This window comes from Anolis carolinensis, chromosome 1 (genome assembly GCF_035594765.1).
Source record: "Anolis carolinensis isolate JA03-04 chromosome 1, rAnoCar3.1.pri, whole genome shotgun sequence".
NCBI classification, from domain to species: domain Eukaryota; kingdom Metazoa; phylum Chordata; class Lepidosauria; order Squamata; family Dactyloidae; genus Anolis; species Anolis carolinensis.
The window spans coordinates 93,360,512-93,383,878 of NC_085841.1; the positions used below are offsets into that span (position 1 = coordinate 93,360,512).

General features: G+C 37.1%; 1 protein-coding gene across 8 annotated transcripts in view; it reads left to right on the forward strand.

Moving 5' to 3' along the window:
• Positions 1–210: 210 nt before the first annotated feature.
• tbc1d32 (TBC1 domain family member 32) overlaps positions 211–23,367 on the forward strand; it is a 129,916-nt gene continuing 106,759 nt past the window's right edge. For 2 of the 8 annotated variants that reach the window (XM_062979339.1, XM_062979344.1), the window contains exons 1-13: positions 214–458; positions 1,772–1,926; positions 3,746–3,907; positions 6,577–6,754; positions 9,368–9,439; positions 10,502–10,627; positions 12,510–12,588; positions 12,677–12,780; positions 12,880–12,941; positions 13,900–14,038; positions 16,366–16,425; positions 16,865–16,964; positions 17,414–17,551. In XM_062979339.1, coding sequence (XP_062835409.1) covers positions 1,772–1,926; positions 3,746–3,907; positions 6,577–6,754; positions 9,368–9,439; positions 10,502–10,627; positions 12,510–12,588; positions 12,677–12,780; positions 12,880–12,941; positions 13,900–14,038; positions 16,366–16,425; positions 16,865–16,964; positions 17,414–17,551 — 1,375 coding nt within the window. In that variant the 5' untranslated portion in view covers positions 214–458. Of the gene's footprint in view, positions 459–1,771; positions 1,973–3,745; positions 3,908–6,576; positions 6,755–9,367; positions 9,440–10,501; positions 10,628–10,744; positions 10,803–12,509; positions 12,589–12,676; positions 12,781–12,879; positions 12,942–13,899; positions 14,039–16,365; positions 16,426–16,864; positions 16,965–17,413; positions 17,552–23,367 lie in introns of those variants that run through there. The other 6 variants (XR_010005710.1, XM_062979349.1, XM_008120183.2 and 3 more) reach the window with 6 other exon arrangements.

Sequence of the window (23,367 nt, forward strand, 5' to 3'; positions counted from 1 at the left end):
CAGCAAGGCAATCTCTAGTGCCCCCCTCCCCTCCCCCAAATGCATGGCAGGGCACTACAGGCCCTGGCCATGCTCCTCTGTAGGGGTTTGACCCCCCATTTTGCCCAAAAGGACAACATTCCCTGTCCCTGAACATCCTCTTCAGCGTAGAGCTCTTTCCCTCCAGCGCTCGCTTTCCCTTTTCCCGACAAGCTCTGCGCGACGTTGTTTAGCTGGCGTCGTTGCTAGGGAGGCGGTCCCGCCAGCGAGGCCGTGCCGGGGCAGTTGCTAAGGGCCGCAGCGGCGAGGAGGCGCGTTGCTCGCAGGGGGTTTCGCCCGCGCCTTCCCCGCCGAGCCCAGTCTGCTGGCGCTGAGGGCACCGGTTTTTTTCTCGGCATTTGCACGGCCACGTTACGCTTGTCTCTCCCCTGCTGCCCGTCCTCCATGAAAAAGGGCCAAACAAACCTTTTGGGACCAAGGTAAGCCTTTGGGGTAGATGCTGAGCCTCAAGGGACGCGCGTGAACGAGACTCAACCCCGTAGTTATACGTTTTTAAATTTCAACTTGGGAAGCAAGAAGTTAATCCAGGCATGGACCAACTTCGGCCTTCCGGGGGTTTTGGACTTCAACTCCCACAATTCCTAACAGCTGGTAAACTGTTAGTAATTGTGGGAGTTGAAGTCCAAAACCCCCCAGAAGGCCGAAGTTTGCCCATGCCTTTTCTAAACGCTTTCAGCAAGCCTGTATATGCTTTTTGTACTTTTATTTTACACTAGCTTGGGTACCCGATGTTGCCCGGGTTATTAGAAGAAAACATTTTTTATTTTACAAAATGCATATGGTTGTGATTGAACTACAACTCACATCATGCCAGATTAACCCCCTGAAACTCTACCAATACATGAAATTTGCCATGTTGGGCAAATGTGCCCAACATGGCAAACTTTACGTATTGATAGAGTTTCAGGGGGTTAATCTGGCATGATGTTTGCGGTGAAAGAAACATGTAAAATCTAGGATGATATTGTCCCCGAATGGAAGCATTCCTTGGGTGGTGGGCCGTAGTGTTTGGGGAGGACATTGGCAGAGTTTGGTCTACATGTTCATGGTGCTCGCAGTAACCTAAAATGTCATTGGAGGGAGTGCTTTTGGTGGCTCCCCAGCACTGTGGATTATAATTATTTGTGGAAGCTGGAGCATGTCTGTGAAAGTGGACACCCCAGACACATACACATGTACATATTTTCACTTTTATTATGTGTATAGATAGATGTTTTGCAATAATCCTTGATCCCAAGCATTAAGATAGCATCGTAGCTCAATCATCATACAGATATATTGTAAAACTTGGCAACAGGGCAGAAAGGCCCTTTCCCCCTTCCTTCTCATCAAGAAGTGAAAGAAAATTCCCTGCAAAGTTCTGTGATATGATGGCATCTCCTTTCGAGGCACAGATGCTATTGAATATTGGGACAAGCAATAGCAGCACGAATCTTGGTGGAATCTTGGCACTGTGGCACCTGCTGGGTTGGGAAAGTTTTTAACACAGCCGCTCCATGGCTAAATATTGCCCACCCTGGCACACAATTCATATCCAACCCAGTCTTGTAGGTTCTTCCTAATGTGGAGATAATTTGTACTATTTCCTTAACTATGTAAATCTATTGAATATTTGAATATGTGTATGTCTTCAAGTTTCCTGTCAAATCTATGGTGACTCCCATCATTTCTTAGTCAAGGAATATTCAGTAAATTGGATTATGGAAGTGAAGAACATTGTTTCTTTCTATAGATGTCTCATTTCACAAGTGAAGAAGAAGTTTCATTGCAGTCTATGCTCAGACAGTTACTTCAGAGTGTCAAAGAGAAAATCACAGGAGCGCCATCAGTGGAGTGTGCAGAAGAGATTCTGTTGCATCTGGAGGAAACAGATGAAAATTTCCACAAGTATTTTTTAACCTTTTCTTTCTCGCTGTCATTGAAGAATTTAATGGTGACTGTTGATCCGTGTAGCTAAATTATTCCCCTATATTTCGTTTTAAATACAGTTGGCAGCGACATGTTGAATTCTATTTAGACAATTACTGATATACCTAAATGTTTTAAATTCATTAATTTTGAAAACCAGAAATGTTGTAATATAATAGATCTAAAAAGTTAACAACTACCTATTCTTGCTTGGATGTCATAAATAGAATGTATTATTGGTTGCATTTAAATGATTACATGTAGGATAGCAATTCTGAAGGTCTTTTTGTTTAATATATAATAACATTTAGGGAAGAATTCACAATCACAGCTATTAATGTGTAACCAAGAATGTGTAACTGACATATATTCACAACCCCAACATACTTCCTACACCAGTGGTTCTCATCCTTTGGTCCTCCAGGTGTTTTGGACTTCATGTTGTGTTTTGCCAAGTCCCGGTTAAACAAATAACATATTCAAACAAAGGCTTATAGTTCTAGCATACATACACACATCAGCCGTTGGGATCTGCAGACTGCTAGGGTCACACTAAAAAGGTTTCAGAGTTCATTTAGCAACAAACACAAACCAGAATTCCAATCCAAGATCAGCAAAGCTAGCAATCTAAAGATAGCAGAATCCAAGGTCCAAGGCAGAATCCATAACTCAGTAGTCCAAGGTATAGTCCAGTGTCATCAAGGTAGACATTTTTGCTGCTAATTGGCAGACTGGCTAGTTACAGCATGCTCTCTGTATTCTAAAAGGAACAGAGCATTTAACCATTAATCTGCTTCCTGCTGTTGAAGGCTCTTCTGCAATAACTAAGCTAGGCTGGGAGGGCTGCTGGGAGCCACTGGTTTCCAGCTGCAACACGCCTTTCTAACAATCCCTCGGCCTCACTGTCAGAGTTAACCAGGACACCTCAGCTGTCACAATTCCTAACAGCTGGTAAGCTGGTTGGGATTTCTAGGAGCTGAAGTCCAAAACATCTGGAGGACCAAAGGTTGAGAACCACTGCCCTACATCTACAGACTCCTGTTTCATGCAGCAGCTGTTGTTGTCTGATAATTTCAAATTAAGCCAGCTAGGCCAGCAGATGTTGTTTAGCTATATAACTAAATAGTTGTTCTAGAATTGATGCCCTAGGCTGGTTAAAAAAACCCGATTGGGCGTGGGTTAAAGTCCACAGCCTCCCTCCAAAATCTGCACTTTCCTGGGGGGGGGGGGGGCGGTGTCTACATTCCTGCCCAGCCTTCTGGCAGGGCACCTAGACACCAAACAAAACTCTACAGAAAAGGGCTAAAAATAAAAAAAAAATACTCACCTGGCCACCATTGAACTGCTGCCGAAGCCCTCCTGACATGTAGAAATGACACGTCAGGAGAAGGGGGGGGGGCGAGGAGCAATTTTTCTCCTCACCCCCCTTCTCGCACATCATTTCTATGCACCAGGAAGATCTGGCAGCAGTTTAATGACGTCCAGGTGAATAATTTTATTTTAAAAGGGATTTTAAATGACTTTTTGGGAGGGAGTTTCAGCCAAGAAAACCCGAGAGGGCTGTGTGGACTGTCCCTTTGATAGTCCCAGGACTACCGAGGGGGCGGTCCCCATAGGACCCATACTGAATTAGACCTGGGATTAGACCTCTGACAGTTTCCTCCCAAATTCTTATCTGCTTAATTTTTCATGAAGTGTTTACAGAATGCATTGAATAATATAGCAGAAACATAGTAGAATGTTCCGCAGAAGAATATTTAAAAATAAAATATATGTTGCAATTTCATTTTTCTTACAGTTATGAATTTGTGAAATATCTCAGACAATATATAAGTAAAAATTTAGGCTCTGTAATAGAAGAAGAAACTGAGAAGCGTACTTCAGCACAAAATCAGGGTGAAGGATCTGGCTATGACACACTTGTACAACATGTTACTAAAAAGACTCGAGAATCAAAAGAGTGAGTAAATATAAATATATAAAGGACAGGGGTCTTTGGGAGGCGAAAATGACTTGATCAGCTGCCCTTTCTTATTTTTGGGTTTTCTTCATACTGTCCTAAAATCCTTTTATCATTTTTTTTAAAAAAATTAAAAGATGTAGGGTTTTTTTAGTTTGTTTATTTGAATTTAAATATTTGAAAAAGAAACATCCTATGGCTCAATGGGCATAATTTATGTTGTTTGACCAAGTCATATAAGTCTGTGCCTTACATTTCACAACTATCATATTTCAAGAGTTCTGGTTTTATTTCCTGAATAAAGTATTTGTGCTACTTTATTTAAACAATTATGCTAGGGACTGTGGGATGAATAGTGTCTCAGTCTTTTAAAATTTCAGTTATGCATTACTATTTTTTACTTCCAAATAAGTTGCATAAAGCTTATTAAAACTTACTCTAAAGAAATATAAGATGGACTCCAAAATTGTATTGTGAAAATGGTGGTAGCGAATTTCATTCAGATGTTGAGAAAGCATACATGTGTGACCAAAAAAGCAGTTTGGAGCTTTAATGTATTTTGGAGCTTTAATGCATTTTGGGAATATTTTTGAATTCTCTTTGAAATAAGCCATGTCTAGTTTGAATGAATGTGAGGCCTTCAGGATTTCCTAAAATGGACTTGATATTTGTACTTGTTGCATTATTTTTCTTTCTTTTTGTATTTCTCTATTCAAGTAATGCTACAAAAAAGCCTGCACAAGGAGTAGCTCATTTGACAGACACATGTAGGAGAAGAGCATGTTTGAAAAGTTTTTCAGCTTAAAAATTTCCATGTCTTCTCTTAACTCTGAAAAGTAACTCTGAAAGAGATTGATCTAGGCTCCCAGAGGTGTTTTATTCTGAATATAACTCCTGCTAAGCTCAATTACCCATCTGATGTAATATTAGTGGAAGCACCATGGGAATGTGTTAAGAGGTGTGCCCTTGATGTTGTATTCACTGGAGAGAACTGATGAGTACTTACTGTGGATTTGTGCACTTTGGCATCTTTTGATTAGAGTTGTCTGTAATTGTCAGCAATAACAGCAAAACTCGATCTTAATTATAAAATGTTATCATCTAATAATATAAAAAAGCAAATGTGCTCTGTAAACACTTAACCCAAATATTTCTGTTTGACAATTAATAAGGAATTTACAATGAAAAAAATATTGTTGGGGAAGAGGCTAATTTTTAATCCAGCTAGACATAACTTTGGGCAATTGGATTATATAAGATGAAAGACAGAGTACCAAGGAAAAATGGGACCCCTTGTTGGATTTTTCAGTGAACCTCTAATGATGACATCAATCATATGAACATTTTAGTAGTAATTTCAGTGATGTGTGGCTCTGTTCCAAAGAGGAAATTAAAAATGTCACTGTGAAAAACTTAGTTATTTAATCAATGCTTAATTACTTTTATAAATGAATATTTGGGCAACTGTGTAAGTAAGCTATTAATTTAAATTGAAGAACTGTGTGTCAATTTTGAGGCTATCACTTAAGGCCATCTTTTTTTCCTGTAAAAGTAACAGTTAATTAGAAAGAACAGAGAACTGTCATTTTCTCATCATATACAATTTATAGACTGATTATAAAATCCCCCAAATGTTTAGGATTCTGAAAAACCATGAGATGATTTTGGTAGATGTTATTTTTTTTCTTTTTGAAAACATATTCTGCACTAAGGTTAAGAGATAAGTACAATATAAGTGATAAGTTTCTTTCACAGTGTACACTGTTCCCTTGCTACTTCACGGTTCGCTTTTTGCAGATCGCTGTTTCATGATTTTTTAATAAACACTAAAATAATAGTATAAATCATAAAATAATATTATAAATCCCTCTTTCTACTTCCTTTCTAAGGAGAAGAAAGGAAGGAGAAGCCAAAGGGAGAGAAAAGGAGGCTAAAGCAGCTTTGTTTTTGCCTCAAGCGTGCATGTACGTGCTTCGGATAGGAGGAGGGGACAGAGATGCTATTTGCCAGTGAGATTGTAAACAACACAAATATAATGTCCCTACTTCTCGCGATAAGTGAGAGAACACTGTATTCTGAAAGAAGGTGTTGAAAATATTTTTAGTCTTGTAATCAGCATAGGGAGGGTTGGAAATATATAGAATTTTGTCTATTACAGATATGACTGTGAAAATCTCTTACTCTCATTATTGACATGGAGTTTTCCATCAGCAATCTTGTTCCATTCCTAATAATCTGCCAGGGCACAAGACTGTCCTCTCCTCCTCATAGCAATTGTGCAGATCTTTTAAAAATGTGCACAATGTCTATGTAATTTTGTATTATTTAGCATGTATATGTGTTTTCATAATTTAAATGTTTCCAATTTTGAAACATACTGTTTTGGTGTGTAAGTTCTTCCTCTGAAATGCATTGCAAGCCCCATAAATGTGTAGATTTTTGACATATCCTTCTTTCCATTGGCAGTGTTGAGAGGCACAAAATGGACATGCAAAAATGCTAATTCAGCAAATGATTTCCCCACCCCTATCCACAGTCCTAAAGCATAGTTTCTAAAACAGAGTAATACAAAAATCAAACCCCTTGTCCACATGCTAATATGTGTAGGATGTTACTCTCTGTGTAATGCAATTTCTGAATTTTAGTTATGCTTTTTATACATTTTGAAGATACAGAGAAATGATGCATTCTCTGAAAAATGTCATGATGGTTGTGGTTGAATCTCTGATTAATAAATTTGAAGAAGATCAGATGCGCTACAAGGAGATGCACAGAAAAGTGAAAACAGAACAACAAAGTAGTTACTATACAGATAACTGTTCTGATAGCGATTCTTCCTTTAATCAGGTAGGAATTATTTTACAAGGTAAGTGTGTGTAAGACTAATAGAGGGCAAACTGACAAAATAGCAGAATTGGTACTGTTAATAACAGCCTCAATCTCTCAATGTCGTGTGATATGTTTTGCTAGTCTGCCACTTCCCCACAATGATGTTATCAAGGCCTATTGATAGACAAAGCTTGTGAATAGCCCCTGATTGTGTCATGGTCCCAGGACACCTCATGAGATGGGTGCTTCTATGGTGGCAATCTCTGCTGCCTCTCACTGGAATCATTTAGCTTTAAAAAATAAAGAGAGGAGTGATACAGTGGGAAGGCGGACTTATGCTTCCCATCTGGAGGTGTGACTTCACACTGTCAAGGTGATTCAGTCATGTGACACTAGCAGCTGTGTGATGTCGCCTGTCATTATACCAATATGTAGCTGCTATCCTGCACTATGATAATACCATGGGGTAGAAGCTCATATGACATGATGTCTTAGGTCTTTGTATATCTTGTAGGTCAGTGCAACTCCAGTTAAAGTGATGTCGAACTGCATTAATTCTACAATGTGGGTGCACTGCCTGTTATCTGCAGCACAGCAAATCTGAAATATGTGACGAAGATTTTTTTAGGGAGGTATTCACCTGAGCTAGATTTGATCAGATTGATACAATGGTCAGATATGGGAGATTTAACAGCATCCCTAATAATGAACAGATTTGTATCTGGAGCATCTGAAATTGAGGATCTAGCACACATATTATTTAACTGTAACTTGTATCAGAAGGTGAGAGACTTGTGCCTTGGTCCATATATCGAAAGGACAATGTATTGGGAATCTCACATCAGACCAACGTATTTCATGTGTGGCCAAGATCCAAAAATAACATATAAAACAGCTCTGTATTTAAGCAAAACAATATGTTTGAGAACCACATGTGGGGTAAATTGATCGGGGTAAATTGTAGACATGATAAGGAAATATGATGTTTATATTCAGTTTTATCATATTTATTTACTGTATTGTTATAAGTGTCTTATTGTAATCAAGCCTTGTTGTTTGGTTTAGTATTGTGATACAGCCTAAGGGCTAATCAATAAAATTTATTACTATTGCTAACTGGCACGGCACAATGCTATGGAATCATGAGAGCTGTCATTTTATAAGGGCTTTGACATTTTCTTCCAAAGAGTGCTAATGCCCCATCAAACTACAAATCCCAAGATTCCATAACATTGAGCTATGGACTTAAATGGTGTAAAACTATTCTTCAGTGTAGATGCACTTAGAGAATAATAACATCAACTACCAATGTGTAGTATCGCTATGGTCAGATGTTAGAAAAATTCATTTATTGGGCTATAACCTCCAGAATCATCAGTCAGGATTGCTGCCATTTTATTTTCTAGATGCTAGTTGTTCAAAGTCTGGAAGACAATTGCCCCATACTGCCTCCAAATAAACATCTTTTTATAGTTCTGTTCTGCTCTCAGGTTTTACCAGGAAAGAATTCCTGCAAACGAGACTGCAAGAACAACAGAAAAATGTAGCTGAATCTGTTCTGTTGATATAATTTGATTTACATTGTAATTCTGAGTTGACTTAATTATTTTGCTTTTGTTACTGTGGCACTGCAAGAGGAAAATTGGTGGAACGCAATGGGAACTAGTTTAGGTTTTTTTTTAATCACAATTTCCTCATGTTTTAAATTTCATTTTCCCTACCACCATAAAGTTATTCCAGGAAAATAGCTGTCATATCCCAATATATTGAAGTTAATGGAGTGCCCTGGATGGTTTCTGTGATTTCAGCTTGCTGTTTCAGCTGTTGTTCTTTGCTGCTAGACAAATGCAACTGCAAAATCAATGAGTAAAATCTATTCCATTTAGACGAAGGGCTAGAGGCCTTTTGGTTTTTATGGATCTGTATTGTTATTGAAAGCTAGGTACATGCAGCTGTATTTGAGGACATCCTTGATGTATAGGGCACACAGAGACTTGTCACACCATTAAAAATTTTTCATCAGTTTCAGCACACAGGCAAAAAGTCTGTTCATATGAATATACCCACCATGATCCTATCTACACTGTCATATAATGCAGTCTGAAACTGCATTATACGATCACTGTAGACTCATATAATGCAGTTCAATATAGTTAAACTGTATTATATGAGTATACTGACCAATGCAATTCCAAACTCCATTAGATGTCAGTGTAGATGGGGTGTATATGTACAGGACTACTTTCTCTATGGGATTGCCCAGAGCTTTGGATATGAATCATATTTAAATGTTAAGCATCATCTCAGTAATTCATTTCTCAAATAATAAAAATTAATTCATATTGAGAAGTTGGTGTGGTTTGCATGAGAAATTTGAATTGTTATTGGAAAGAATAACAATTGTCTCTCCAAAATGTCATGTACATACATATTTTCTGCCAAATCAATTGGTAGACTATGATTGTAAATTTGTTATCTAAATAAAGAGATAATTTTCTCAAATGTGCTAAGGAAGGATATGCCTCAATATTTTAAAATAATAATTTAATTTAAATCCCATATTACTATTAGCTTGATAGCATAGTTTTTTTGTTCTGATTTATTTAATTAGTATTTTACAATGTGTTGCAGAGTTATACATTCATGAATCAAGAACAATTGCAACTACTTGTAGAAAGACTTGATCCTGCACAACCTAAAGAAGTAAGTCTAAGGAAACAATAAATCTTCTTTCCCTACACTTAATTTCTATGTTGCTTGTGTAAGATTTCTTATGCTGAAAGGCAAAATTTGTTGTTATAAAAGTAGAAATACTATGGAGAGGTATATGAAAAATGGTAAAGCTGATATTTTAAATATATATTTTAAAACTAAAGAAAAAATTATAGACAAAATGTTGTTCCTTTAAATAATGTTCTTACATGTTGCTTAGGACAGCTCTTCATGTTTTTGTTTTGAACTGTGTTTTAACTACATAATTGTTTTTGTATTGCTATTGTAAGTAGTAAAAAAGCATGATTTCCTTTAATTTTGAAACCTGCTTATTGGCCTTTCTATATGGTCTTTTTAAAACACCTATATTAATATGTATGGGACTTGTATTTCTGTTTAATTTTCTGTCAGTGTGGAGTGTATTAATGGTTACATTAATATATCAAACTTATTTATGGTAGAAGTACTGTTAAGAATGCTATGTGGCTTTATCTTACTTCCCCTTAACTTTGTATATATTATTGTTGACTTCATAGCAGCAGGTAGAATTTACAGTATGGATGGGGAAAGTGTGACTATAATTCTTATGTGTCCCCCCAACGAGGGCCTGCAATACCTCCTTCAATTTTCACCCATTGTGTTTTAGTTCAAAACATTTCCTCACACTCCTGGGCCATTTTAAGGTCAGCAGGTACATTAAGCTCTGCACAGCTGCTGCTGTAGAAGTAGAAAAGTATTGTTAGGTATTATGAGTAGGGGAGGAGTTGGAGCCTAGGGATCTAGGATGGGAAGATCAATTCTTGGTTTAGAGAGGGGTGTGCAAAATATAATACGGAATTCAGGACTGTCCAGAAAAAAAAGAGAACATTGCATGAGGAAGAATGTGAGAGAAGGGCAGTTTCTTCAACAACCCCTTCTTCATATATATTCGTGCATCGAAAATCCATGAATGCATTTCTGATAAGATATTTATTAGCGATAATCTTCGCTTTAAGCAGTCTTTATTTTGACAGTGGTGTTTTCCCTGCTTTCATCTCATCCTTTGTGTTGCAGGTACGCCAGGAAGCCATGCATACATTGTGCTCTGCACCTCCCTCTGATATATTAAACTGTGAGAGCTGGACTAATTTACGTAAACATCTTGCAACAGCACTTTCAGACCCTGATTCAAATTTTAGTGTAAGGAAGGAAACTATTGTTGGCTTTTTCTACCATCCCTGGTGAAGAAAATGAATACAATTTCTGCAAGCTATGCATTCTAAAGATATTTGAACATTTTATATTTTTTTCAGAAACACCTAAAGTTATCTTCAAAGAATTTGAAAAGAGATGGAGCAATGTGTTTCATAAAATAGTTAGGTATTCTATGGTCCATTTCCTCGAGTAACCGATTTCTTAATGGAAAATGTTGCCTTCTTGCAGTTGTCTTCCACCTGCTGGCCTCCAGATATTTTGAACTAAATTTTTGAGGCTTGATGCCCCCAAACCCCTAGTATCTCTATTCCAATCAGACGCTAGAGCTGAGGAGATTTAAAATGCAATAGATTTAATTTGCAAAGCAAAGCCATCAGGTGACTGAAAGAAATGTGCCATATGACTGAGATATGTAGTTTGGTTTTATAGTCAGAACTTTTTCTTGAGGATGCGCAAAGTTCAATCTTTGTTCTCTAATATCAGCAGCTTGTGCCTGCTTGCATTCCTTTTCAGTAGCTACTGCCCCTCTCTGCCCTTCCCACTGAGCTCTCAGTCTCCCTTCAAGACCCTATCTCATCCCTGCAGGCAAAAAAGTTCTCCTTTCACCTAGTTTCGTCTCTTAATTGCCTTAATCGTGCTTTGTTTTGACTAAAGTTGATGAGGGATTTATAGGTATAATTGGCAAAAATGTATTGTCATTACTGGTAACAGCAAACCGATTACTTCCTAGGTTTGTGGGAAATGTTGCATGGCTGCATGTCACACCTCAGGTTAGCTTCACCTTGCTAAATACACCAGGCTGCACACAGGTTGAAGTCTTTTGTAGTTTATTAGGAAATAGGAAATGAATAGTTCTTAAAAAGCAAAAGTAAAGTTCCAAAAGATTGTTGCAAAACAAAGCTATAAAGAATAATCCAAGAAAACATTAGGCATAAAACAAGGTTCCATTAATGCATGACAAAGTCCCATGAACATGAACACACCAAGGCTGCAAGATAATCCGGGAAAGCAAGAGCTTGATTCTTGACTCGAACGAGAAGTTGCTTTGACAAAGATTTCTCTCTCAGCACACTCTTTTAATACCCCTTGCCTAGCGTGAACGCATTTCTTTGGCCTCTGACCTCCCTCTTGTTTGCTATTCTGACACTTCTGCGAACCCTGAATTCCAAATGACTATCTCGATCCAAAGATTCCATTTCGTCAAGGCCAGACAGCTCGTTAGCATTAGTGTCTGTCTGTATGCTATCAGACTGGGAGCTGTCCTCTCTTCCTGAGTCAGTTTGCACCTGGCTAGCTTCAGTATCATCATTCCCTACCATGGGAAAGCCTTCCTGTTCCTCATCTTCCACACTCTGAACCTGAACCCCATAATTCCCATCAGAGTCATCTTGAACCTGAATCCCATAATCCCCATCAGAATCACAACACTGCAGTTTGTTCTATACCATATAAAGTCTAATATATATATGCAGGTGTATGTTTATGTAACACGTGTTTTCCTGGCACAATATTTTTAGTCATTTGAAAATACTCTATTTAGACCAGAAAATCTAGAGGCCACTTTGTTTGGGGGGGGGGTATGTTTGTGGTACTTCAGGGATCAGAATAGTACAGTATTTAAATTCAAAGCAGTCAAGGTCACTGGGTCCAGTAATGCCTTATCAGCCTAACCTATTTCATAAGATTTTTGTGAGAGGGAGAAACATGCATATCACTTTGAGCTCTTCAGATGAAGTGTGCGTTATTAAGAATGTCTCTGATGTTCTGTATAGTATGTAATTAACCTGGAATATCTATTCTTGTTCAGATCCACTCACCATCTTGCAGGTAAGACTATACAAATTAGATCTAATTCTTTCTTTTATAGGACAAAGTTTTGAAATTCTATGCCAAGACATTTTCTTCCTCTTCTCTTAATATGACAAGGGAACTATATACAAGTTTAGGTATGTCTGTTAAATTTACTTATTTTTGATAAGTATCTAATTGGTTCTTAAACAAATGGGTTATTGATCTTTTGTTTCCTCTTTACAGCAAAATACTTAGAGCTATACTTCCTTTCTGAGAACAATTATGTCCCTACTCTATCAATGGGTGTTGACATAAGCAACCCAGATGTAATTCGTTTACTAAAAAAGGTACATAATAGCTTTCTTGCATCCCACCCCATCCTGATTTAAGATGGTTTCTATTAGACCCTATAAAGGTTAAACATACTATCACCCTTTTATTCATAGATACGTCTGCTAAATGAATACCAGAGGGAAGTTCCATCTTTTTGGATTCGTCATCCAGAAAAGTATATCAGAATTCTGCAATCACTCTCTTTGGTTTTGTCTGACTATTTTTCTTTATGTTAAATTATTAATATCAATTATTAATATCTAGACTAAATCATACATTAATATCTAGACTAAATATTTGTTTTTTTATTTAGTGATATTTTTCCCTTTCTAGCTGCAGAGCATAGGGGCCGCGGTGGCGCAGCGGGCTAAACCGCTAAGCTGTAGAACTTGCTGACTGGAAGGTCGGTGGTTCGAACCTGCGGACGGGGTGAGCTCCCGTTGCTAGCCCCAGCTTTTGCCAACCTAGCAGTTTGAAAACATGCAAATGTGAGCAGATCAATAGATAACGTTTTTGTGGGAAGTTAACTGTGCTCCATGCAGTCATGCCAGCCACATGACCTAGGAGGCATCTACAGACAGCGTCGGCTCTTCGGCTTAGAAATGGAGCTGAGCACAACTTCCCAGAGTCGGACACGACTAGACTTAATATCAAGGGGAAACCTTTACTTTTACCTTTAGTTGCAGTCCAAGCTGTCATGAGCATATGTGAGGCTTGGTTAAATGTAATCTAATGGAAATAAAATTCCCTTTTCCAAAAAGCATATTCACAATATTGCATTCTGAATATTGTAATTGTCTTAATTGCTTTTTAAAAGTGACTTCTTTTCAGTCAGGCTTAGAGAAAAAAGCACATTCATTCCCCAGATTTATCATGTTATTAATAGTGACCTCAGAAATACTCAGAACAGAACAGAACATTTTCATTTTGGTCAATGATCAGCATTAAAAGAACCTGTAGAATGTCAATAAAACATACATTTAGGCATTAAAATGCAGCTTTAAAAATGTGAGTTTAAAAAACCCAGCAGAAATACTCAAAAGGGATTGCAAATTTCTGAATGACTGAACGTTTTCAATATAAATGGCTCATAATTGTGGTTTTAATAGCATTTTCCCTTATAACCTAATTAGATACATGGAAGAAATAATGGAGAGTACCCTATCACTTCTCTCAGTAAAACATGATCATTCTGTTTCTTCAAAACCTTTGGATCCAGTATACTTCTTGGCTCTGGTTGATCTCAAAGCTGTCTGGTTTAAAAAATGGATGGTAAGAAAATGTATATATTTTGTTTTATGCAGCTTGTTTTATTAGTTCTTCAGAGTTATTACTTTGCTTACATTGCCTCTTAATCCTCTTAGGTCTCAGCTTTTACTTACTCTGTCAGTATAATGCAGTATAGAATCAGGACAAAAATCAGCGTTTCTGAGCAGTTACATAAAAGTTTGGAAGTGCTTCACATATCCTGCAAATATTTTGATGAATTAGTAATAATTGGGGAAAACAATCATTGAAACACTGAGAAGCTCTTGGGACCTTCCAAACAGTTTAAGTGGTCAGACCTCACTAGGAGTATTATGTTCATTTTAAGAGGGAAAGTAACAATGTGGAATGTATCAAGAGGAAAGTGACGAAAATGGTAACGTTTAGCAACCAAGCTCAGTGAGGAATGGCTGTGGAAATTGAACATTTTCAGCTTGGATAATGGAAGATTGAAAAGCAATAGCTGTTTGCAAATATCAGAAGGACTGTCTCATAGAAGGTGCAGCAAGTTTGGTTTTTGCTAGTTCAAAGGGTTTAATCAAACACTCAACTCCAGGAAATCTTAGCCAGCTTGTCCGATGGTCAGGAACTCTGTGAGCTGGAGTCCATATATCAAGATTATCTGATATAAACTGGATTATTTGATTTGATAATCTGGATTATATGGCAGTTTAGATCCAGCCCAGAATACCTGGAGGGCCACAGGTTTCGCTGGCATGATCTAAACCATTGGATTTGTATGGCAACAAAAGAGATTCTGATTAAAATTAGGAAGAACTTTCTAATAGCAAGATCTCTTCAACAGTGGAATGAATGATCTTAGAAATGATAATCTCTCTTGTTTGGGGACTGTAAAAAGAATATCCATCTGTCAGGGATACTTTAGATATAAATTCTAACCAGGAGTTGGATTAGATGATGATGATAATAATAATAATAATAATAATAATAATAATAATAATAATAATAATAATATTTCTAGACCGCCCTCTCTCCCCAAGGGGACTCAGGGTGGTTAACATGCATATAAACTAAAAATTCAATGCCACAATTTCTTCATTAATATCAAAAGTATAAAATGACAATAACGTAACGTTATAAAAAAATCCTCATTAGAAAAAACAATAAATTTAAACATGACAGTCAGTAAAAACATTATTGCACAGAGCGAGCGTATATCTGGACCAATTTTAGTGACCTAAGTTGCTGAAAATGTTCAGTCCTTGTTCTAGTTTCACTTAGACCATAGCTGCTATAGGGTGGCAGTTAGATGATCCTTGGGGTACATTGTAACTCTGTATTTCTATATTATTTGACTTCCTTTTTTGTTTATCATGAACTGTTACTTTTTGGTTAAGTGCACCCACATTAGCTGAATATGTAGTCTTTCCGTTGTTTATGCTGCTGAAGGACAGATTTAGCTAGGAGGCGTGATCCTTTCCTTTTAGCAATTCTGTTTTTGTAAGCACTGATTTAACATGTTGTGCTGAGAGGGACATACAGTGATAATTAATTAAGCTTTAAAGCAAAGACCCTCCTAGCATTGCATGGGCATGGATCCTCTTAGCTTTGCATACTAGCTGATTAGATATTTTCCAGTGGTTTTCGTTTTAAGATGGGAGAGTGTAAGGAAAAGGACATAGAAAAATGTCTGCTTCCTAAGTTGATGGAAGGATCCTTTCCCTCCATGGGAAGCCTATATTTTTAATCTAAACATTTTCAGAACACCGTAGAGCAGACATGGGTAAACTTTCACCTTCCAGGTATTTTAGACCTCAACTCCCACAATTTCTAACAGCCTACTGGTAGGTTGTTAGGAATTGTGGGAGTTGAAGTCCAAAACAGCTGGAGGGCCAGAGTTTGCCCTTGTCTACTGTAGAGGGTAGGTTGAGTTGTAACAAGAACGAGAAAATACAGGTATAGAGATTTTCTTGAGAATTCAAGCGATATTTGGAATACTTTTTTGTTTTAAAATTAGCAAACTCTCACTGACCTAATGTTCCACTGAGTTCATTGACATGATTTTGTCTTCAGTGTAATGTGAACACTAAATCCTGTGTTTACATTACACTAAATGTGAATCTAAATCCTAAATATGTATGGTTTAATAACCTGGAGTCTCTATAATTGTGCAATATGTATTAGTCTAACTTCTTAAAACATAATGTTGTTTTGTATGATTTGGACTGAATAAAAAATAACAATAACACATCCAGTCTTTAATTTATGAAATACTATTTAGTTTCTCTTGTAGTAATTTTTTTTTTGTAATCTCAGTATTTTTGTTCAAAGCAAAGCAAGTAAGGATATTTGTTTTTGTTTTGGATTTTTAGCATGCTTATTACAGCAGAACAGTGGTGTTAAGGCTTCTTGACAAGAAATATAAATCCTTGGTAAGTGTGGCTTTCAGTTTAAGCTTTTATGTGATTTTCTAGACTAGATAGTAATTTTAGAACTTATTTCTTTCAGTACAAATTTGTTTTAGAGACATATGATTGGGGGACCTTTTTATTATTGAAGTTAATTAGGCTCAGAGCTTATGAACAACTTCTTTATCTATACAGTGTTATTTTATACTTCTTAATAGATTTTGATACCAATCTGCCACTTTAGGAAGCTTTCTCATTCTGTAGGAAAAGACTATATATTTCATTTTGCCGCTTGTGTACATTCCTCTCAATACAAAATTTATATTAAAGAAACAAAGCTAGTGCAGATTAAAATTTGTTAAAGAGTAAAGTGGAGTGAAACTTACCTCTTTATTCTAAAAGAAATGTACAGGACCAAATATTTGCTGCAAAGTTTGATATGGTTTAACATTTTGTTCTTCAGATTATTGCATCTGTTGAGCAGTGTGCTTCCTACTTGGAAGCTTGTGAATCTACTGTTGATGGAACAGGCGTATTTAATTATTTTTCCATTTCTCATGATGGTAAGCAATATTTCTGTATCTGTCTATAAACTCCCATTATTGTTGACATATAAATGTAACTGTTCACCAGCTCATAATTAAATAAGAACTTGGTGGCGCTGAAAGGGGGTATAAAATCTCCTCTGCCCTTTATGCCAAAGACATGATAATATATCCCATCATTTGAAAGGTTCTATTATTGTTTTTAAATCAAATGTCTAGCTGTCCCAGGGCAATGACTGTTATAAAATAAGTTGTTAGAATTATTAAAATATCAAAATTATTTTTCAAGTTGTCTTTTTTGTGAAAGTTTTCAAAAGCAATTTTTATTAAGAGTTGCATTATATGTGCTCTTTTCACTTCAGTGTTTAAATGCTATTCTTGCTATCATATGAGAGATCAATTATTGCAATGTATATAGACTGTACAAGGGAAAATGTATCTTACATCAATTGTTTTATTTTTTAAAGGTAATAAACAGAAGAATTTCTACACTGGAAAAGAATTGCAGTATATTTATTTCGTTCATTCCCTGAGCCTTTTAGGCAGATTGTTGATATATAAACAAGGCAGAAAACTGTTTCCTATTCAGCTAAAAAATAGAAAAGGTAAAGACACATCAAAGATGATGATGTTGATGGTGCTAAAACATAATATTAAAAAGTGTCCGTTTTATATTAGGACCTTATTAATGAGGTTTTACTTCTGTTTTTTTAATGCATCTCTAAGAAAAATAAGCATGTAGAACTGACACGTCTATAGCTATGCACAGAAAATGGAAAAAAGGATTGAACATATTGTAGGGACACTTAATTACTTTATTGCTTTTAATACAGATGCATTATTGCTGTTGTTTTGCAAAGAAGTCCCATTATTTCATGAGAAAAAAGCAGAATGGCCTGTTACAAAACTGATATCTCTTACAGTGACAAAGCCGAGATCTCAGGTTATTCGGGCTCACAAAGTGACCACTTTTGGACATAATTGTTGCAGCCTGGCCACCTACTTGATCCCTTTTTCACCCAAACAGATGAACAAAAAGAGTAAGTTTATTAAGAAAAGATTAATATAAAAACAGTTTCAAAATACATCCATGAGCTAGATTTCCAGAAGCTTAACAAAAAGCAATGACCAACTCTGAACAGGAATTCCAAAAATCACTGAAGGCAAAAGCAATAAACTGTAATCCAAGGTTTGTTGCACTTAAACTAGAATTATGTCCAAAAGCTTGGAAACATGAGCATGACCATAATCTTGAAACTTGATCTTGGCTATAATCCCAAAGGCTTGAAAATTGAAACAAGATTTGTAATCCAAACAGGAGGCACGGAACTTAACAGGCAAACAAGATACAGACCCAAGAACTGAACTCCTAACTCGGAGCTCCCAAGACAGGCAACTTGACACATAAAAATCCAACATTGATCTCCCCACCAAACATTGCCTCCAATTCCTTAAGAATACTCCATTTTGCTCATGACATAACTCTTTCTCACATCTGGATTCCCTTTGTTTATCTTTCATTCTCTCGATTTGTCTCTGTTTTGTACTATCTCTTCTGATCTGTAAACACTGGGTTATCTGTAACCCTCCTTTCTGCTTCATATTCCTTTCAGAGTCAATCCCTGGCCGATTCTCATGAGAGTCATGAGTGGGACATCCAGTCCAACCCCCTGCCAAGCAGCAGGAAAATCACATTCAAAGCACCCCCGACAGATGGCCATCCAGCCTCTGCTTAAAAGCTCCCAAAGAAGGAGCCTCCACCACACTCCGAGGCAGAGAGTTCCATTGCTGAACAGCTCTCACAGTTAGGGAGTTCTTCCTAAAGTTCAGGTAGAATCTCGTTTCCTGTAGTTTAAAGCTGTTCTTCCGCGCCCTAGTTTCCAGGGCAGCAGAAAACATGCTTGCTCCCTCCTCCCTATGACTTCCCCTCACATATTTATACATGGCTATCATGTCTCCTCTCATTGACATGATCATTTGAAACTTGAAACAAGATTCAGACAGATTCATTGTCTGTTCCCCCAACAACAGATCTACCTAAAACATTCCCATCATCTTGAAAAACACTTTCACTTGCCCCCACAAAAACACTAGGCTCAACCACAGGCTCAACCAGAAAATCCTCATTACTGAGGCTTCACAGGCCTCAACAATAATACTAAATATTTAATGCAAGGGTCCTCAAACATTTTAAGTGGAGGGTTGGTTCATGGTCCCTCAGACTGTTGGAGGGCCGGACTATGATGAAATAGTGAAAAATTAGGATTGTTGTTGTTGTATGTCTTCAAGTCATTTCAGACTCAGGTCAACCCCGAGTCTAAAGTTTAGGACAGGGGTCAGTGTGTGCCTTTAACATGTCTTACTGGTGTTGAAGGCATACAACAACAGCGAGACACTATCTTGTCTAAAGTTTAGGACAGAGTCCAGGTAAATGATCTTGGAGGGCCACATCTGGCTGGCAGGCCTTAGTTTGGGGGCCCCTGCTTTTACTCGTGTTCAAGCAACCAATGTGTGCCTTCAACACCTCTTACTGGTGTTGAAGGCATGCAACAACAGTGAGACACTACCTTGACTAAAGTTTAGGACAGGGGCCAGGTAAATGACCTTGGAGGACCGCATCCGGCCCATGGGCATTAGTTTGAGGACCCCTGATTTAATGCCATTTGCATAGGCCAGATAAAACATTTAGTTCTACAGCCTGTTACATTCTGTTAACATTTCACAATGAAGTTTATTATTGTGGAATTTATCCTCAATGTAATTGACATTGTTCAAAACCAGTGTTTTTGTAAGTTAAGTTCCAGATACTTTTAGTTTTTAAATAGGGCAGGTTCCGTACATATTTTATGATTGACTTGTTGTCAAGCTGTTGTTGTTGTTGTTGTAGTATCCTATTTTTATCTCTTGGCTACTGTATTTCTCTTTCGTTCCTTCCCCTTCCCTTTCTCCCTTCTCCAGCTCTTAGAGGGCTTTCCTCATAACGTCTCCATGGCAACATAGCTCTCATTGTGGCTCTTTCCTTCCTCCCTTCCCCTCATACACATATCACCTTTCCTTCCCAGTGACATCACTTCACTTAGCAACAGCCTTTGTGGTACTGACAGACATCCTTTGACATTTATATGTAGAGATTGATTGACATGTAAAACTGTGGTTTAATGTGCTTATCTCCAAACCAAAAAGGAAAAAGATAAAGTGAGGATTTCATTACTGTTTGGAGAAAGAGCAGTAAATAAATAAATACAGGGAATAGTTGAATATACACAAAATTGAGGCAAATCACTTGATTTTAAGAGGGCCAGTACTTTGCTTTTTTATCTAAGGCAAAGATATTATGAAGCTGGGAATAAAAGTTCTAAATTACTTTCTATTGTAGTAGGTTAAAAGACTGACAAGTGTATAATTAGCATAATAGTTGAAAGATGCTTCCTTAAAGATTAGTGCTTAAAATCAAGAATTCCAGACCTTTTACAAATAGCTTTATAGCTCAAAAACTAAACAAGCCAAAATTTTAGAGAATTTTAGATAATCTAATCCTAAAAGCTGTATCTGAAAATCACACAAGGCAGCTAAATAGGCCAATAACAGAACAAGAAATTAAAATAGTTAGGGAACAGTTAAAGCCTAGAATGTCTCAAATGTTTATACGGCAGAATTCTATAAATGTTTAAGCTATACTTAATTCCATACTAAGTAAAGCTATATACTAGGGGTCCCCAAACTTTTTAAACAGGGGGGCAGTTCACGATCCTTCGGACCATTGGAGGGCCGGACTACACTTGGCCACCGAGCAATAACAACAACAAAAAAGTGTTGGAAGAGATCCTTTGGGCCATTGAGTCTAATCCCCTTCTGCCTTTGTGCACCGAAAGCACAAGCAAAGCACCCCTGACAGTTGGCCACCCAGCCTCAATGTTAATAATAATAATAATAATAATAATAATAATAATAATAATAATAATAAAGAGGGTTGGAAGAGACCCGTTGGGCCATTTAGTCTAACCCCCTTCTGCCTTTGTGCACCAAAAGCATAAGCAAAGCACCCCTGACCGATGGCCACCCAGCCTCAATGTTAATAAGAAGAAGGAGGAGGAGGAGGAGGAGGAGGAGGAGGGTTGGAAGAGAAGAAGAGACCCCTTGGTTCATTTAGTCCAACTCCCTTCTGCCCTTGTGCCATGGGGGCCGGATAAATGGCTTCGATGGGCCGCATCCGGCCCCCGGGCCTTAGTTTGGGGACCCCTGCTATATACCGTATATACTTGAGTATAAGCCGACCCGAGTATAAGCCAAGGCACCTAATTTTACCACAAAAAAACTGGGATAACTTATTGACTCGAGTATAAGCCGAGGGTGGGAACTGCAGTAAATTTCAAAATAAATATAGATACCAAAATTTCATTAATCGAGGCATTAGTAGGTTAAATGTTTTTGAAGATTTACTGTATTTCAAAGAAAAACAATAAACTAGCTCTATAAGTGGAAAGGTAGGGGCAACAAAAACAATATGGTATCAACAATAACCTAATAATAATAATAATAATAATAATAATAATAATAATAATAATAATAATAATAATAATAAAAACTTCATTTGGATCCCACCCTATCTCCCCATGGGGACTCAGGCTGACTTCCAACATAGTAACAGGCAAACATTCAATGCTTATATAAACAATGCAGAGCTAGATATAGATCTATAATTATAGATACTAATTTCACATATACATTTCGCCCTGAAACGTTTGCAAATCCCCTGTGTGTGTGTGTGTGTGTGTGCATTTCCTCTACAATATTTGTAAGCCCTATACATATATATATATATATATATAAATGAGTGATGACATCACGGTGACCAACAAAACAACAAAACTACAGGCCCCCCAACCTCGAAATTTGACAACACAACCCATCATCCACGCCTCTAGGTTGATACAACAAAAAGAAGAGAAAAATAACGTCCTAATTAAAGGGAAAGGAATAATTGTTTTCATCCAATTGCTGCCAGTTAGAGGACTAATCTCTGCCCACTTGGTCTCCTAGCAACCAACTCAGCCCAGGGGACAGGCAGACTTAGGCCTCACTTAGATCTCTTCCACAGATTATCTAATTTGCACTGGATTATATGGCAGTGTACACTCAAGCCCTTCCACACAGCTATATAACCCATTTATAATCTTATATTATCTGTTTTGCACTGGATTATCTTGACTCCACACTGCCATATAATCCACTTCAGTGTGCATTTTATACAGCTGTGAAGAAGGGGCCTCATATAATCCAGTTCTAAGCAGATAATATAAGATTATCAATATACAGTAGAATCTCACTTATCCAACATAAACAGGCCGGCAGGATAAGTGAATATGTTGGATAATAAGAAGGGATTCAGGAAAAGCCGATTAAACATCAAATTAGGTAATCGTTATACAAATTAAGCACCAAAACATCATATTATACAACAAATTTGACAGAAAAAGTAGTTCCATGCGCAGTAATGTTATGTAGTAATTACAGTAGAGTCTCACTTATCCAACACTCGCTTATCCAATGTTCTGGATTATCCAACGCATTTTTGTAGTCAATGTTTTCAATATATCGTGATATTTTGGTGCTAAATTCATAAATACAGTAATTACTACATAGCATTACTGCATATTGAACTACTTTTTCTGTCAAATTTGTTGTCTAACATGATGTTTTGGTGCTTCATTTGTAAAATCATAACCTAATTTGATGTTTAATAGGCTTTTCCTTAATGCCTCCTTATTATCCAACATATTCGCTTATCCAACATTCTGCCGGCCCGTTTATGTTGGATAAGTGAGACTCTACTGTACTGTATTTACAAATTTACCACTAAAATATCACAATGAATTTAAAACACTGACTACAAAAACATTGATTACGAAAAGGCAGACTGCGTTGGATAATCCAGAACATTGTATAAGCGAATGTTGGATAAGTGAGATTCTACTTTAATATGAAATAATTACTGGGATAGAATAATGCAGAACAATATAATCTCTAAAACCAGGACAGTAAATAAAGAGCAACACTCTGAAAGCAGGGAAATTGGACATTCCACAAAGGAAACAATCAGGTCCAGCTAACACCTCCCAAGAAAGGATTCTAACAGAAAAGAAGCTGAGAAGGGAGTGAAGCATTGTGTATTACCAAAGTCATTATTATTACTATTATTATTATTATTATTATTGTGTTGCGGTCAACCGTGAAAATGAATACAATCTGGCTCCAAGTATTCAAAAACACTAAAATCAGAATATATAAAAATTAATGTGGTATAATAAAACAGAACAATACAATCTCTAAAATCAGAACACTAAATAAAGAACAACACTCTGAAAAAGGGAATTCCACACAGGAAACAATCAGGGCCAGCTAACACCTCCCAACAAAGTAT